Source organism: Nomascus leucogenys, chromosome 14 (assembly GCF_006542625.1).
Source record: "Nomascus leucogenys isolate Asia chromosome 14, Asia_NLE_v1, whole genome shotgun sequence".
Taxonomy (NCBI): domain Eukaryota; kingdom Metazoa; phylum Chordata; class Mammalia; order Primates; family Hylobatidae; genus Nomascus; species Nomascus leucogenys.
In genome coordinates this window covers 68502803-68520328 of record NC_044394.1, presented here as the reverse complement: position 1 = coordinate 68520328, position 17526 = coordinate 68502803, and the positions used below count along the sequence as shown (strand labels likewise).

At 37.9% G+C, this 17526-nt stretch overlaps 2 protein-coding genes across 5 annotated transcripts in view; one reads left to right on the top strand and one right to left on the bottom strand.

The window, feature by feature from the left end:
* DNAH6 (dynein axonemal heavy chain 6) overlaps positions 1-17526 on the bottom strand; it is a 354720-nt gene that overhangs the window by 300475 nt on the left and 36719 nt on the right. The window contains exon 2 of the mRNA XM_030828117.1: positions 1085-1317. Within this exon, the coding sequence (XP_030683977.1) occupies positions 1085-1309 (225 nt within the window). The 5' untranslated portion in view covers positions 1310-1317. The remainder of the gene's footprint in view (positions 1-1084; positions 1318-17526) is intronic.
* Positions 14378-15795, top strand: LOC100607684 (protein FAM76B). 4 transcript variants are annotated; one of them, XM_012503970.2, is made up of 3 exons: positions 14378-14608; positions 14747-14928; positions 15097-15795. In XM_012503970.2, exons 1-3 carry the CDS (start codon positions 14388-14390, stop codon positions 15402-15404), a joined length of 711 nt encoding a protein of 236 aa, XP_012359424.1. In that variant the 5' UTR covers positions 14378-14387; the 3' UTR covers positions 15405-15795. The 4 variants fall into 4 exon arrangements, with proteins under 4 accessions (XP_012359424.1, XP_012359423.1, XP_012359422.1 ...); XM_012503969.2 differs by having other exon boundaries at positions 14378-14928; XM_012503968.2 differs by having other exon boundaries at positions 14378-14951; positions 14997-15475.

Genomic DNA, 17526 nt, shown 5'->3' with positions numbered 1-17526 from the left:
TAACATATCAATGTAGCAAAAATAAAAAAAACTTATAGCACCAGGTTTGGTAAAGATGTGGGCAAACAGGCCCTCTCGTACACTGTAGGTGAAAAGGTAAATTTCTAGAGGGCAATTGGGTAATGTTTTTTGAAATTAAAAATGTACATATGACCTAAAGATACCATTTCTAGGAATGCATCTTAATGTGTATAAAGACAATGTCATTCAACACAGCATTATCTGAAATAGCAAAATAAAAACAAAATAAACAAAACCAAATAAAAGCAAAACAAAAAACAAAAATGAAATTACTTGAGCTCACATCAGTATGAGACCAGTTAACCAGTACTATGTTATGGCACCTCTATGCAACAAAATACAGTGTAGCTGTTAGAAAAGACACCTCTATATGCAAGGATTAGAAACATTCCTACATGTTTAAGTGAAATAAACACCTTTGAGATCAGTATTTATTGTATAATCTTAAAACTATTTATGTTTATAGACACAAATATATGTGCAAATACATTTGAATAAACAAAACAGTCTGAAGGGCACACCAGTAATGATGGTAGCTAACATCTAAAGGTGGAGAGGACAATTTTCACTTTTTAATTTTTTCGCTTTCACAGCTCTTTACATGCATTTATAATTATCCAAGGGCATAAATGGTTTCTAAAAATTAAGTATTTTCAACATGCACACAATTTTTTAAATACAAAGGCATGTACTTTGAAAATAATAAAACTGTATAACTAAATATAACATTTACTAAACTTCTCAGTGTGAAATGGTACCCTAATATTTAAAAGTGCCTAATAGCATACATAGTTAAGTATTTGTATTGTACATAATCCTAGAGAGGACTTATCTGCCTGAAAACTTTGTTCACCACTGTATCCTTCAACTTAAACAGTGCCTAGAACTTAATATTTGTTTAATAAATATTTACCGTATTTACAACTACATAAACAGTTATTATCTTTTAGCTTTTCATTCCTTCTTTGTCAATTCAGAGGCTGGAAATGACTTCCATCCTCCAAAGCAATTTTGCAACTTCCTCTGTGGCTACAGAGGCTAAAACAATGGTTTTTGAACTTACCAAAGGCTCTAGTTTTATAGGCTGCTGTCGTTTTCTTGTCTTCTCCTGAGCTTTTGTAATGTGCCTAAAATTTAGGATTTGTGTATCAAATTCATTTTCTGTGGATATCACATAACTCACTCTTCCTTTGGCTTTTATATTATTCAGTCTTGAAAGTGCAGAATTTTTGGCATACTCTTCAATATCTGTCAGGTCAGATTCACTATCTGTGGCCCGAAAAGTCATCCTTACTCCTGAAAAGAATAGGTGAGGAAAAAGAAAATGAAAAGTAGATCAAAAGGATTGGGGAAGGAGGCTACTGGAGAGGGACTTAAGGACTAGGAAGAGTTGAATTCGCTCACTTCCCTCAAAACCCATCAAAGTTACCCCAGTCTTCCCGAACTGAGGACTTGAACCAAAGGAATAAAAAATTGGAAACTGTGCCTAGGCTTCAAGAACCCCTGTAGCTAGGGTGGAACCCAGGAACTTGCATTTCTTGCAAGTTCTTGGCGGATGCTGCTGCTGCTGCTGATCTGGGGACCACACTGGTCTAGATTTGGAAGGAAAAAAGGAAATGTAATTAGTACTGAGATCAATGTTTCTCATCTCCTGCGGAACTTGTTCAAAATGCAGCTAATTCTAGTACACGCAGTCTGAAAAATACAGTATAGGTACTCAAGAAGAAATAAAGGAAAAAAAAGGAATTGAGGGCTAATTTCTGACACAGTGCTTCTGGAGCTTTAACGTGCAGGACAATCACTTGCAGAGCTTGTTAAAATGAAGGCTCTGATTCATACACTTTGAGTAGCAAGGTCCTAAAACACTAGAAATATGAGCCTTTTGTAACGGTCTTGCACTCTGCACCACCACGCACACTTTCACCCCATTAGATGAGTGGAGATACTTCAAAACACCTTCCAAAATAGGGTTAGCACAAGAGGTCTTGAATCAGGTGTCGGCAGACCTAGGTTTTATATAGATCAGTGCTGGCCAATAGAAATATGAGAGCTTTGTATGCAATTTTAATTTTCAAGTAATAGCATTTTAAAAAAAGAGGTGAAATTAATTTTAATAATGTTTTATTTACAATATACAAAACATAATCATTTGAACACACAGTATAAAAATTATAGTGGTATCTTTTGGTACCACGCCTTCAAAATCCAGTGTGCTTTTTACATGTGAGCACATTTCAATTCAGACTAGCCACACGAGGTCTAATGATTACCGTATTTAACAGCGCAGGTCCAGATTTGACCACTCAGCGTGAGATCTTGGACAAGTCTCTTGATATCGCTATTGCTCACTTTCCACCCCTCTATAATGATGGGCGGATAGGAGACAATCACTGAAATGCCTTTCCATTGATTTTCTCTGCCTCTTTGAGCCTTTATGTTCTCCGAAAGTCAGGCTTTGTTTCTGGCCCAGAAATCGGAGCCCAGCCCCGAGGGTCGGTTCCCAGGACTCACCAAGTCAGAATAGAGCAACCACTGCCGAGGGTCTCCAGAGAGAGCAATGCCTGGTCGGGAGTAGAAAGTACTCGGTAGCGCGGAATGTTTCCTGTTGCGTAGCAACCAGCTGGCCTCTACGGAACCACTGCGCCACTGGGTAACACGTCGCCAGGCAACGTCTCAACTAGCCACAGCTTTCGGTCCAGGAGCGCGCCAGGCAATCGAGCCAATTAGTGTCTCCGAAACATTTCCCACGTCGCTGATTGCTGGAGAATCCGCACAGCTTGGTTCCTCCTCTGCGCTGGGAATTGAGTACTGTGCCAGGAGGTGTAGGCAGAGCAGCCAGAGGAGGTGGTTAATTCTGTTTGTTTCGTTGCTTATCGACCACTCACACCCATCTCAACCGCTTACAGGAATTTCTTTTCTGTTTTCCTTCAAGAGGCTTAAGACTGACTTGACGTTCAATTTAATAGAAATTTATCCGAAAGAGTCGAGAATTTCAGGAGAGGAATGTGGGTTGTGTAGACAAATGAGGTCCCACTCTCCAAGGGAGCAACCACTCTGCATCCCTGCCCTACCCGCCGACCTCCTCCCGAGTGTCCTAAGGCTCAAGAAATGTGGCCTCCTCTTCCCTTAACCTCCACTGTGGCCTTCCAACTAATGTCCTTTTCCATTTGGAAGGTAACCTTGGTGTCAGGCATAGGATGAGCTCGTATTACTTGGTTCCCTTGGCCTTTCTAACAAAGCAGACCGTGGATCTTATTCTGGCGTTTAATCTCACTTAAGTTACCAAGTGACTGTTGCTAATTTTGTATGGAACGACCCCATCGAAGGCCAGGGCCTGTTGCTTACTCAGGATGCCTTATCCCAGTTACTGATCAGGGGAAGAAATCCTTTCACCTGTCTTGATGAATCCTTACACCACATGGCCGAGCTCTGGTTTTCACCCTTGTCTCCAAAATGACATAATCACCACTGGAACTCATCATTTTCTTTTGCCCTTTTTGGTTGCTCTTTGTTACCTTGATATTTGTTTCTTGCTCTGTGTGAAGTTCTTTACATTATCGTACTCACAGCCTGCATCTTCTCAATCTTAACATATTCAGGTATGTATTTGATATGCTGACATGATTCTCTAAATCATAGATAGAGCTAAAATGGAGACTACAGGTCACATAATCCAACTCCCCTATTTGATTAGTAAGGGACCTGAAGCCCAGAGAAAGCAAGTGCTTTACTCCAGGTCAGGCAGCTAGTTGTGCCACAGACAAAACTAGAATGCAGATCTCCCAATCCCTAATGAGAAACTGGAAACAGCAAGAGAGTAAAGTCAGTTTAGAAAAAATTTTAAAAATTCAGAAAAACTTCAAATGTAGACAAAATAAAGATTAATTCCCCAGAGATGGAAAAATACACACAAAACTAATTAGCTAGTAAAATGCAATCATTGATATAAACTAATAATGGAAAAAGAAATTCAAAGCCAACTCAATACAACTCAATACTTTATGCTCAAACAAGCATAAAGTTATAATAACATGCAATGTTAGACACATCCTCAAAATAGATTTCATTTCAGATGTGCAGTGAAAATTTTAATCTGTTCCCTTCAAAGTTTATGTAATGGAGACAAATCTATTGCTCCTCAATCCTGGACTCCCTTTTTTAGATTAAGGTGGATTGTACACAAGTGTTACCATGTGCAGCTGAAAGCATTCCAAAAGCTAAGGAGTGTGTGTGTGTGTGTGTGTGTGTGTGTGTATGAGTGTGGTGAAGTGGGGGTGGGGAGGATTGGAAGACACACATAGTTTTACAAAGATATTACTATATGAAACACTACTCATCAAATCTCTCCAAGCTTATTTTTTAACGTGGCAAGATGTTATCTTCATTACCAACTGACCACTTACTAAATCAATGTAGACAGCTTTGTGTATAGCCTATTTTTATAGTTCTTATAGATAATTGTTACAACTCATTGGTTGTTTCTTATGTGCCAAGTACTGTGCTTTATACTTTGCATTCATTTTCTTAAGTACTGCTAACAAACATGAAATTCCCATTTCATAGCTAAAGAACTAGGTTACAGATGGTTACTCACAAGTTCACATCTTTAATAGTAAAAGTAAATGCACTTAAAATTTTTTTAGCATTAGGTTAAGATTTATATACCAGGCCATTTGTGACGGGTGCTATTCCACTAATCATTGCAATAACCTTATGTTAGAGGTATTATTATACCTATTCCACAGATAGGAAATTGAAGCTTAAAGAGGTTATGTGACTTTCCCAAGTCACTTCAGAGGTAGTAAGTGGCAGAGCTGAGATACAAATCCAGATCCATCAACTTAAATTTCTATATGAATTTGAGCCCAAGATTATTGAATCATAGAATTCTTCTTCTGGATATATAGTGGAGTATAGCAGGGCTCACAGAAATAAGGGAATCCTCAAGTGTCAAAATAATAATCAGATGAAACCAGAGCAATACATAACATGGAAGCTGTGGGTGCTGTGGGTACAAATGCCTATACAAAGAACATATAGCTTCAGGGATTAATGCTGAGGAGAAATAGAAGACTAGGCCTTGCTTGAGTCTACATAAAATGGAAGAGCAAACTACAGTTGCCACACACATCTAAGACTGTTGGAAGAATTATCCCCTCAGTAATAGGTTAGACTAGGAAAAAACTGGCAGTGACAAAAACCTACAGGAAAACCAGCATATTTCTACCTGCAGATCCAGGTGGAAAAAATTGTTAAAAATATAATAGTCTCCCCCAGGAATTTATGAGTATAGACAAAACTAGTTCTGGGTTTTTCATTTACACTACCTATGTGGTCTGGGGAAAAAATGCAAACTACTAGGAAATACTCATGAAGAGAAAGGCATCATCAACTCTGAGTCCTTAGAATTCTCACAAGTTAGTTTCAGCCAAATATAAATTTACAATTAAAAAAAAACCCAAACATACAAGAAAACAAGCCACTCCAAACAAGAGTTAGCAAAACAAGACTTAAAAGGCAAACACATTATATATTAGAACTCTTAAATATAAAATACATACAATATTTATGAAATGTTCAAGGATAATGACAATATAAAATTTAAAATAATTATGGGAATAACATTAGCAAAAATGGTAGAGTAGGGAACCCTAAAAGTCCATTCTTCCACAAAAGTTATGAGTTCAGTGACTTTAGAGATTTCAGTAACCACATGTGACAAAGCATACAGTCTTTAAGTAATAGTTTACAAAAGTCAGCAACAAACAAATACGACCTACAACAAGCAGAAACAACAAATTCTTAGAAGGCAGGAGAATCTGATTTCCAGAGTTACCATATTATAATATTCAACATATCCAATATCAAATTTTCAACCAAAAGTATGAGACATGCAAACAAAGAAAGTATGGTCCACTTACAGGAAGAAAAACTTAATTAATTATAAATTAAGATGTTAATTGTAATCATAGGGCAACCACTAAGAAAATAACTAAAAAAATAGATAAAAAGTGAACCAAAATGGTACACTTAAAAAAATCTACCTCATACAAAAGAAGGCAATAGTGAAAGAATTGAAAAATAACATACGGAAAACAAATAGAAAACGTCAAAAGTAAGTCCTTCTTCATCAGTAATTACATTAAATGGAAACTGATTAAACTTATCAGTTAAAAGGCAGAATGAATCAAAAACATGACTCAAATACATATTGTCTATAAGAGACATACTTCAGATTCAAAAACACAGATAGGTTGAAATAAAATAATGGAAAAAAGATATTTCATGCATGCTCTAAGCAAAAGAAAGCTGCAATGGCTATGCTAATACTAAACAAAATAGACTTTAAGACAAAAATTGTGATGAGAGATAAAGGTTATGAAAGAGTCAATCCATCAAGAAGCTAGAACAATTAAAACATATATTCACCTAACAACACAGCCCCAAAACATATGAAGTAATAACCAACAGAATCAAAGGGAGAAATAGATAATTCAACAATAGTAGTTGAAGATTCTAGCTTCAGTAATGATAGAACAACTACTGCTACAGTTTGAATGTGTCCCCTGAAGTTCAGATGTTGGAAAATTAATCCTCAATGCAACAGTGTTGAGAAGTGGGGCCTAATAAGAGGTGATTAGGTCAAAATGGGGACCTAATGCAGAGACCTCATGAATGGACTCATGTCGTTTTCTTGGGAGTGGGCTAGTTATTGAGAAGACCTGTTATAAAAGTGAGTTGGACCCTCTCTTGTTCTCTCATGTATTCTGTTGCCCTTCCATCTTCCATCATGGGGGAATGCAACATGAGGTCCCTTACCAGATGCCACTGGCCTCTCAATTTTGGACTTCCCAGCCTCCAGAACTGTAAGAAATAAATCTTTGTTCTTTATGAATTATCCAGGCTGTGTTATGTATTCCATTATAGTCACATCAAATTGACTAAGGGACTATAGAAAAGATTAATAAGGAAATAGAATAATTGAGAAACACTACAAAACAAACACGCCTGAAAAACATCTATAAAATGTTCCACCCCCAAAACAACAGAAAACACTTTCTTTTCAAGTGCACATGAAACATTCTCTGGGATAGACCATGTGTTAGGCCACAAAACAAGTCTCAATAAATTTTAAAATTTTGAAATCATACAAAATATCTTTTCTGACCACATGAAATAAAATCAGAAATACTAGCAAACTGAATCCAGCAGTATATTCAAAGGATTGTACACCATAGGTAATTATGATTCATCACAGGAATGTAAAAGTAGTTTAACATAAAAGAATCATAAATGTAATACATCATATTAACAGAAGAAGAGGGGAAAAAGACAGCATGATCAACTCAATATATGCAGGAAAAAGCATCTGATAAAAATCCATCACTCTTTCATTATGAAAACATTAAACAAGGAATAGGAACAGCTCCAGTCTACAGCTCACAGCATGAGTGATGCAGAAGACAGGTGATTTCTGCATTTCCAACTGAGGTACCGGGTTCATCTCACTGGGGAGTGTCGGAAAGTGGGTGCAAGACAGTGGGTTCAGTGCACGGAGAGTGAGCCAAAGCAGGGCGAGGCATCGCCTCACCCGGGAAGTGCAAGGGGTCAGGGAATTCCCTTTCCTAGTCAAAGAAAGGGGTGACAGATGGCACCTGGAAAATTGGGTTGCTCCCACCCTAATACTGCACTTTTCCAATGGTCTTAGCAAACAGCACACCAGGAGATTATATCCCGCGCCTGGCTCACAGGGTTCTACGCCCATGGAGCCTCACTCATTGCTAGCACAGCAGTCTGAGATCAAACTGCAAGGCCTCAGCGAGGCTGGGGGAGGGGCGCCTGCCATTGCTGAGGCTTGAGTAGGTAAACAAAGCAGCAGAGAAGCTCAAACTGGGTGGAGCCCACCGCAGCTAAAGGAGGCCTGCCTGCCTCTGTAGACTCCACCTCTGGGAGCAGGACACAGCCAAACAAAAGGCAGCAAAATCCTCTGCAGACTTAAATGTCCCTGTCTGACAGCTTTGAAGAGAGTAGTGGCTCTCCCCACATGCAGCTGGAGATCTGACAATGGACAGACTGCCTCCTCAAGTGGGTCCCTGACCCCCGAGTAGCCTAACTGGGAGGCACCCCCCAGTAGGGGCAGACTGACACCTCACACGGCCGGGTACTCCTCTGAGACAAAACTTCCAGTGGAATGATCAGGCAGCAACATTTGCTGTTCACCAATATCCGCTGTTCTGCAGCCTCTGCTGCTGATACCCAGGCAAACAGGGTCTGGAGTGGACCTCCGGCAAACTCCAACAGACCTGCAGCTGAGGGTCTTGCCTGTTAGAAGGAAAACTAACAAACAGGAAGGACATCCACACCAAAAGCCATCTGTATGTCACCATCATCAAAGACCAAAGGTAGATAAAACCACAAAGATGGGGAAAAAACAGAGCAGAAAAACGGAAAACTCTAAAAATCAGAGCACGTCTCCTCCTCCAAAGGAACGCAGCTCCTCACCAGCAACGGAACAAAGCTGGAAGGAGAATGACTTTGACGAGTTGAGAAAAGAAGGCTTCAGACGATCAAACTACTCCGAGCTAAAGGAGGAAGTTCAAACCCATGGCAAAGAAGTTAAAAACATTGAAAAAAAAATTAGACGAATGGCTAACTAAATAACCAATGCAGAGAAGTCCTTAAAGGACCTGATGGAGCTGAAAACCAAGGCGTGAGAACTATGTGACGAATGCACAAGCCTCAGTAGCCGATTTGATGAAGTGGAAGAAAGGGTATCAGTGATGGAAGATGAAATGAATGAAATGAAGTGAGAAGAGAAGTTTAGAGAAAAAAGAATAAAAAGAAATGAACAAAGCCTCCAAGAAATATGGGACTATATGAAAAGACCAAATCTACGTCTGATTGGTGTACCCAAAAGTGACGGGAAGAATGGAACCAAGTTGGAAAACACTCCACAGGATATTATCCAGGAAAACTTCCCCAATCTAGCAAGGCAGGCCAACATTCAAATTCAGGAAATACAGAGAACACCACAAAGATACTCCTTGAGAAGAGCAACTCCAAGACATATAATTGTCAGATTCACCAAAGTTGAAATGAAGGAAAAAATGTTAAGGGCAGCCAGAGAGAAAGGTCGGGTTACCCACAAAGGGAAGCCCATCAGACTTACAGCTGATCTCTCAGCAGAAACTCTACAAGGCAGAAGAGGGTGGGGGCCAATATTCAACATTCTTAAGGAAAAGTATTTTCAACCCAGAATTTCATATCCAGCCAAACTAAGCTTCATAAGTGAAGGAGAAATAAAATACTTTACAGACAAGCAAATGCTGAGAGATTTTGTCACCACCAGGCCTGCCCTAAAAGAGCTCCTGAAGGAAGCACTAAACATGGAAAGGAACAACCGGTACCAGCCACTGCAAAGACATGCCAAATTGTAAAGACCATCGAGGCTAGGAAGAAACCGCATTAACTAATGGGCAAAATAACCAACTAACATCATAATGACAGGATCAAATTCACACATAACAATATTAACCTTAAATGTAAATGGGCTAAATGCTCCAATTAAAAGACACAGACTGCCAAATTGGATAAAGAGTCAAGACCCATCAGTATGCTGTATTCAGGAGACCCACCTCACGTGCAGAGACACACATAGGCTCAAAATAAAGGGATAGAGGAAGATCTACCAAGCAAATGGAAAACAAAAAAAGGCAGGGGTTACAATCCTAGTCTCTGATAAAATAGACTTTACACCAACAAGTATCAAAAGAGACAAAGGAGGCCATTAATTTACATAATGGTAAAGGGATCAATTCAACAAGAAGAGCTAACTATCTTAAATATATATGCACCCAATACAGGAGCACCCAGATTCATAAAGCAAGCCCTTAGATACCTAGAAAGAGACTTAGACTCCCACACAATAATAATGGGAGACTTTAGCACCTCATTGTCAACATTAGACAGATCAATGAGACAGAAAGTTAACAAGGATATCCAGGAATTTAACTCAGCTCTGCACCAAGCGGACCTAATAGACATCTATAGAACTTTCCACCCCAAATCAACAGAATATAAATTCTTCTCAGTGCCACACTGTACTTATTCCAAAATTGACCACATAGTTGGAAGTAAAGCTCTCCTCAGCAAATGTAAAAGAACAGAAATTATAACAAACTGTCTCTCAGACCACAGTGCAATCAAACTAGAACTCAGGATTAAGAAACTCACTCAAAACTGCTCAACTACATGGAAACTGAACAACCTGCTCCTGAATGACTACTGGGTACATAACGAAATGAAGGCAGAAATAAAGATGTTCTTTGAAACCAACGAGAACAAAGACACAACATACCAGAATCTCTGGGACACATTCAAAGCAGTGTGTAGAGGGAAATTTATAGCACTAAATGCCCACAAGAGAAAGCAGGAAAGATCTAAAATGGACACCCTAACCTTACAATTAAAAGAACTAGAGGAGCAAGAGCAAACACATTCAAAAGCTAGCAGAAGGCAAGAAATAACTAAGATAAGAGCAGAACTGAAGGAAATAGAGGCACAAAAAACTCTTCAAAAAATCAGTGAATCCAGGAGCTGGTTTTTTGAAAAGATCAACAAAATGAATAGACTGTTAGCAAGACTAATAAAGAAGAAAAGAGAGAAGAATCAAATAGATGCAATAAAAAATGATAAAGGGGCTATCACCACTGATCCCAGAGATATACAAACTGCCATCAAAGAATACTATAAACACCTCTATGCAAATAAACTAGAAAATCTAGAAGAAATGGATAAATTCCTCGACACATACACTCTCCCAAGACTAAACCAGGAAGAAGTTGAATCTCTGAATAGACCAAAAACAGGCTCTGAAATTAAGGCAATAATTAATAGCTTACCAACCAAAAAAAGTCCAGGACCAGATGGATTCACAGCCAAATTCTACCAGAGGTACAAGGAGGAGCTGGTACCATTCCTTTTGAAACTACTCCAAGCAATAGAAAAAGAGGGAATCCTCCCTAACTCATTTTATGAGGCCAGTATCATCCTGATACCAAAGCCTGGCAGAGACACAACAAAAAAAGAGAATTTTAGACCAATATCCCTGATGAACATCGATGCAAAAATCCTCAATAAAATACTGGCAAACTGAATCCAGCAGCACATCAAAAAGCTTATCCACCATGATCAAGTGGACTTCATCCCTGGGATGCAAGGCTAGTTCAACATATGCAAATCAATAAATGTAATCCAGCATATAAACAGAACCAATGACAAAAACCATATGATTATCTCAATAGATGCAGAAAAGGCCTTTGACAAAATTCAACAACACTTCATGCTAAAAACTCTCAATAAATTAGGTATTGATGGGACGTATCTCAAAATAATAAGAGCTATCTATGACAAACCCACAGCCAATATCATACTGAATGGGCAAAAACTGGAAGCATTCCTTTTGAAAACTGGCACAAGACAGGGATGCCCTCCCTCACTACTCCTATTCAACACAGTGTTAGAAGTTCTGGCCAGAGCAATCAGGCAGGAGAAGGAAATAAAGGGTATTCAATTATGAAAAGAGGAAGTCAAATTGTCCCTGTTTGCAGATGACATGATTGTATATCTAGAAAACCCCATAGTCTCAGCCCAAAATCTCCTTAAGCTGATAGGCAACTTCAGCAAAGTCTCAGGATACAAAATCAATGTGCAAAAATCACAAGCATTCTTATACACCAATAACAGACAAACAGAGAGCCAAATCATGAGTGAACTCCCATTCACAATTGCTTCAAAGAGAATAAAATACCTAGGAATCCAAGTTACAAGGGATGTGAAGGACCTCTTCAAGGAGAACTACAAACCACTGCACAATGAAATAAAAGAGGATACAAACAAATGGAAGAACATTCCATGCTCATGGGTAGGAAGAATCAATATCATGAAAATGGCCATACTTCCCAAGGTAATTTATAGATTCAATGCCATCCCCATCAAGCTACCAATGACTTTCTTCACAGAATTGGAAAAAACTACTTTAAAGTTCATATGGAACCAAAATAGAGCCCGCATTGCCAAGTCAATCCTAAGCCAAAAGAACAAAGCTGGAGGCATCACGCTACCTGACTTCAAACTATACTACAAGGCTAGAGTAACCGAAACAGCATGGTACTGGTACCAAAACAGAGATATAGATCAATGGAACAGAACAGAGCCCTCAGAAATAATGCTGCATATCTACAACCATTTGATCTTTGACAAACCTGACAAAAACAAGCAATGGAGAAAGGATTCCCTATTTAATAAATGGTGCTGGGAAAACTGGCTAGCTATATGTAGAAAGCTGAAACTGGATCCCTTCCTTACACCTTATACAAAAATTAATTCAAGATGGATTAAAGACTTAAATGTTAGACCTAACACCATAAAAACCCTAGAAGAAAACCTAGGCAATACCATTCAGGACATAGGCGTGGGCAAGGACTTCATGTCTAAAACACCAAAAGCAATGGCAACAAAAGCCAAAATTGACAAATGGGATCTGATTAAACTAAAGAGCTTCTGCACAGCAAAAGAAACTACCATCAGAGTGAACAGGCAACCTACAGAATGGGAGAAAATTTTTGCAACCTACTCATCTGACAAAGGGCTAATATCCAGAGTCTACAATGAACTCAAACAAATTTACAAGAAAAAAACAAACAACCCCATCAAAAAGTGGGCAAAGGACATGAACAGACACTTCTCAAAAGAAGACATTTATGCGGCCAAAAAACACATGAAGAAATGCTCATCATCACTGGCCATCAGAGAAATGCAAATCAAAACCACAGTGAGATACCATCTCACACCAGTTAGAATGGCCATCATTAAAAAAGCAGGAAACGACAGGTGCTGGAGAGGATGTGGAGAAATAGGAACACTTTTACACTGTTGGTGGGACTGTAAACTAGTTCAACCATTGTGGAAGTCAGTGTGGCGATTCCTCAGGGATCTAGAACTAGAAATACCATTTGACCCAGCCATCCCGTTACTGGGTATATACCCAAAGGACTATAAATCATGCTGCTATAAAGACACATGCACACGTATGTTTATTGTGGCACTATTCACAATAGCAAAGAGTTGGAACCAACCCAAATGTCCAACAACGATAGACTGGATTAAGAAAATGTGGCACATATACACCATGGAATACTATGCAGCCATAAAAAATGATGAGTTCATGTCCTTTGTGGGGACATGGATGAAACTGGAAAACTTCATTCTCAGTAAACTATCGCAAGGACAAAAAACCAAACACCGCGTGTTCTCACTCATAGGTGGGAATTGAACAATGAGAACTCATGGACACAGGAAGGGGAACATCACACTCCGGGGACTGTTGTGGGGTTGGGGGAGGGGGGAGGGACAGCATTAGGAGATATACCTAATGCTAAATGACGAGTTAATGGGTGCAGGAAATCAACATGGCACATGGATACATATGTAACAAACCTGCACATTGTGCACATGTACCCTAAAACCTAAAGTATAAAAAAAAAAAAAAAAAGAACCACATCTGCAGGTGAAGAAATATAAAGATGAAAATATTTTAAAGTTACATTAAGTAGTAATGTCATAAAACAGTTTGCATAACATGATTATATTTTCGTAAGCCCAGAATATATATAAACTCAGAAACTATATAGAAGAAAAACATAACTATTTAGGAGATTTATGGTTATTTTTATGTGATGCCCTTTGCTATTCTGTGTGTTTAAAAATAAAGACCATCTCCTACTTTTACACTGAGAAAAACGACTTACTTTTAAATTAGCATAAGAAGGCATATAGTGGAGGGACCATGAACTTGGTGGAGGCCAGGATGAAATGGATCAGGAGCACTGCTGAAAGATTTAGTTTTTGATAAAAAGAAATGACATCTGTCCCATGTAGATGGGAGGAAGGTGGCACTGGGTTAGCTAAAGTGATAGATTTGGGGCCTTATTTATTCCATTTCCTCTCTGAAGCAGGAGATGTGGTCAGCTGCTGAGAAGGGTGGAGGTGGGAGTGGTAGAGGCTTCATATAATTTATACGGGAGTTAACGTCTCTTCAGCCTTGGCTGTCCAGTTTAATTTCAGGGTCTGTGAACTGCTTACAATTGTATTCATGTTTGTGTGCGTGCATTTCTTTGTCTATAACGTTGATAAGATTCTTAAAAGAGTCTGACCAATCACCTCTCAAAGATGAGAATTCGGGGCGCGAGGCAGGGGGAGGGGGAGGAGGAGGAGCCCGCGGCCCGGGCCGCGGCGGCGGCTCTCGGGTTCTCCGTAGTGCCCCGCCTCGGAGCGGGCGGCGGCGGAGGAGGAGACTGAGGAGCAGGATGGCGGCCTCGGCCCTGTACGCCTGCACCGAGTGTACCCAGCGCTATCCCTTCGAGGAGCTCTCCCAGGGCCAGCAGCTCTGCAAGGAATGTCGGATCGCACATCCTATTGTAAAATGTACTTACTGCAGATCAGAATTTCAACAAGAGAGCAAAACTAACACAATTTGTAAGAAGTGTGCTCAAAACGTGAAGCAATTTGGGACGCCCAAGCCTTGTCAGTACTGTAACATAATTGCAGCATTTATTGGTACCAAGTGTCAGCGTTGCACAAATTCAGAAAAAAAGTATGGACCACCTCAGACCTGTGAACAGTGCAAACAGCAGTTTGCTTTTGATCAGAAGGAGGAAGGAAGAAGAAAGGTTGATGGAAAGTTATTATGCTGGCTCTGTACTTTATCGTACAAAAGAGTTTTACAGAAGACGAAAGAACAAAGGAAGAGCCTGGGATCTTCACATTCAAATTCATCTTCTTCATCTCTTACTGAGAAAGACCAGCATCATCCAAAACATCATCACCACCATCATCACCATCACCGTCGTCACGGCAGTAGCTATCACAAAGTCAGCAATCTAAGTCCAGAACAAGAGCAGGGACTGTGGAAACAGAGCCATAAATCCTCTGCAGCAATTCAGAATGAAACTCCAAAGAAAAAGCCCAAATTGGAATCTAAGCCATCTAATGGAGATAGTTCTATAAATCAGTCAGCAGATAGTGGGAGAACAGACAATTTTGTCCTTATAAGTCAACTGAAAGAAGAAGTGATGTCACTTAAGCGTCTCTTACAGCAGAGAGACCAGACCACTTTAGAAAAAGATAAAAAGTTAACTGAACTAAAGGCAGACTTTCAGTACCAAGAGTCAAATTTGAGAACAAAAATGAACAGTATGGAAAAAGCTCACAAAGAAACTGTGGAACAACTTCAGGCCAAAAACAGAGAACTACTCAAACAGGTGGCAGCATTATCAAAGGGTAAAAAATTTGACAAAAGTGGAAGCATACTGACATCTCCTTGAGAAAGTAATTTGTTTAGTATTTCTTCTTACAATGTAAATTTGGGGAAAAAAAATTCTGTGAAGCCCTTAAATTCTGTGTAGTAGAAAAATATTTTTGCACACCAAATGAATTGGTGTGTTTCCTATTCACTTTTATAATTGATATACAGCATTTTTTAAGTTGTAAAACGTTCAAATAAAACTTCAACTGGTTTGAAGTAACTTTTTAATTATTTGATATCCAGGAACTTTTTTGCCAGCAATAGTATTAAACAGTTGTAAAGGAGTGCATGAGTAGTGCTCTTTGTAAAATGCAGCATGCAATAATAGAGTAGGTATGGTTTAAGAAGTCAGAGCAGCAGGGTTTTTTTGTTTTGTTTTTGTTTTACACTATGCTAATTTCAGACAAACAGTTTTCAGTTTAGAAATATAAAAACTTTTAAACTCGAAAAATGGCGAACACTGGTTTTTTGGGAATTGTGTTTCTACTTTGCATCAACATGAATTTAGGAGAAAATCACGGTGCTTTTATTAAATGAACTTCAGATATACGTAAATTTGTTTTTTAAAGTTACATCATTAACATTAGTAACCTAGCATTTTCATTATTGGTATAGGAATTAATGTTTATGGTACAGTATCTAAGGTAAAATGTGTTTCTGTTTTGTAAAAACTACTGTAGATTTTTACTTACAAGTGCCTTTTTGCCACCTAATGTTTTTATTTATAGGAATGCTGATCTTTTGTACACACAGTTTATTTTAAAATCATGTTTAATAAATGTTTGTATATAAATGCATATGTACAGAAGCCTATTTCAAAAGGAAATCAAAGTTACTAGTAAAATGTTTGAGATTACATTTAGAACTAACTGATAATGCATATAGATTGTAGAAAATTTTGTGATTTGTTTCTGTGTGATAAGGGAAGCTGTTGGTCTTTGAATTCATTTAATTATGTCAAAATAGTTCCCTAAAGATTTAATTTTAAGTTGCTTCTTAAAGAGTAATTTTATTTTTTATGTCATATGGCTTCATATTAGTATTTTGTGAGTTACATGTTTTGCTTTATTTTTTATAAAATTTCTTTAAAATTTTAATGTTTCTACAATGATCCATATATCTGCTTTTCCTATGTGTGGTTATCTAAGTTAATATTTATGTACAACATAATTTGTAAATTTAAAGCAAATCTGAAAAAAATTAATCTTTTTAATCCAATCTGTGATAATCTTTGAATAAATTGGAATCTACTATAAGATTCAGGCACTATAAGTAAATTGTCCTAAAGTCTTTAAAATTGTCTATAAAAGGTTAAGGTAGGGTGGGATACGTTATGTGAAGTTATTGACTAACTATATTCTGATCCAGCGGTTTTCAGCCTGAAATGGAATTTATCTCCTAGTTATTATCAGTTCAGAGTTTTAGTTTGATTTTAAAGTATTGCTAGATACACTGTATAGAGTGAGTTGCTTCTCAATAATTTATGGGCAAAGATAAATTTGCTTCATGTAAAACTGTTACTAAATTTATAAGTTTTAAAGATTTTGTTTTTATACAAGCATTGATTGTGAATGTCATATCAAAGGTTGGCTTTCTTAAGAACACATGATTGAAACAAATTTTTTTAACATGATGTGTTTCAATAGACTGTTCTCATAGTTCATTATAAAGTGATACCAAATAATTCTTTGTCCATTTTGAAAGCATAATATAGGGTAATTTTCAAGCGATAGAAAAAGATTCAGTTAGAATCTTGTAAACTAAACCAGTTTATTTTTATGGGATCTTCATGTAATAATTTTCTTAAATTTAGTACTCTCAACCATGATAGATAATGCCTTAACATGGATTTTAACGTTTGCAGGATTTGCTAAATTCATAAGATAGTTATTACCTTTCTTTGAAATTTGTAATGTTTTATATTCTTGTTTCATAGCCATTTATCAGTCCACAGTGGTCATTATGGTTTTACTTTTTGATAGTTCTTACACCTTGTTGGAGAAACTACAAAAGAAAGTTGTCCTTGTCCTTCCCCTTAGCTAACATCAAAATTAAAAATAGTTTAATATTAATATTAGCTAACATTAAAATGGAAGGTAATTCAGTTTTAATGTTAGCTAACATTAACAGTCTAATAATTT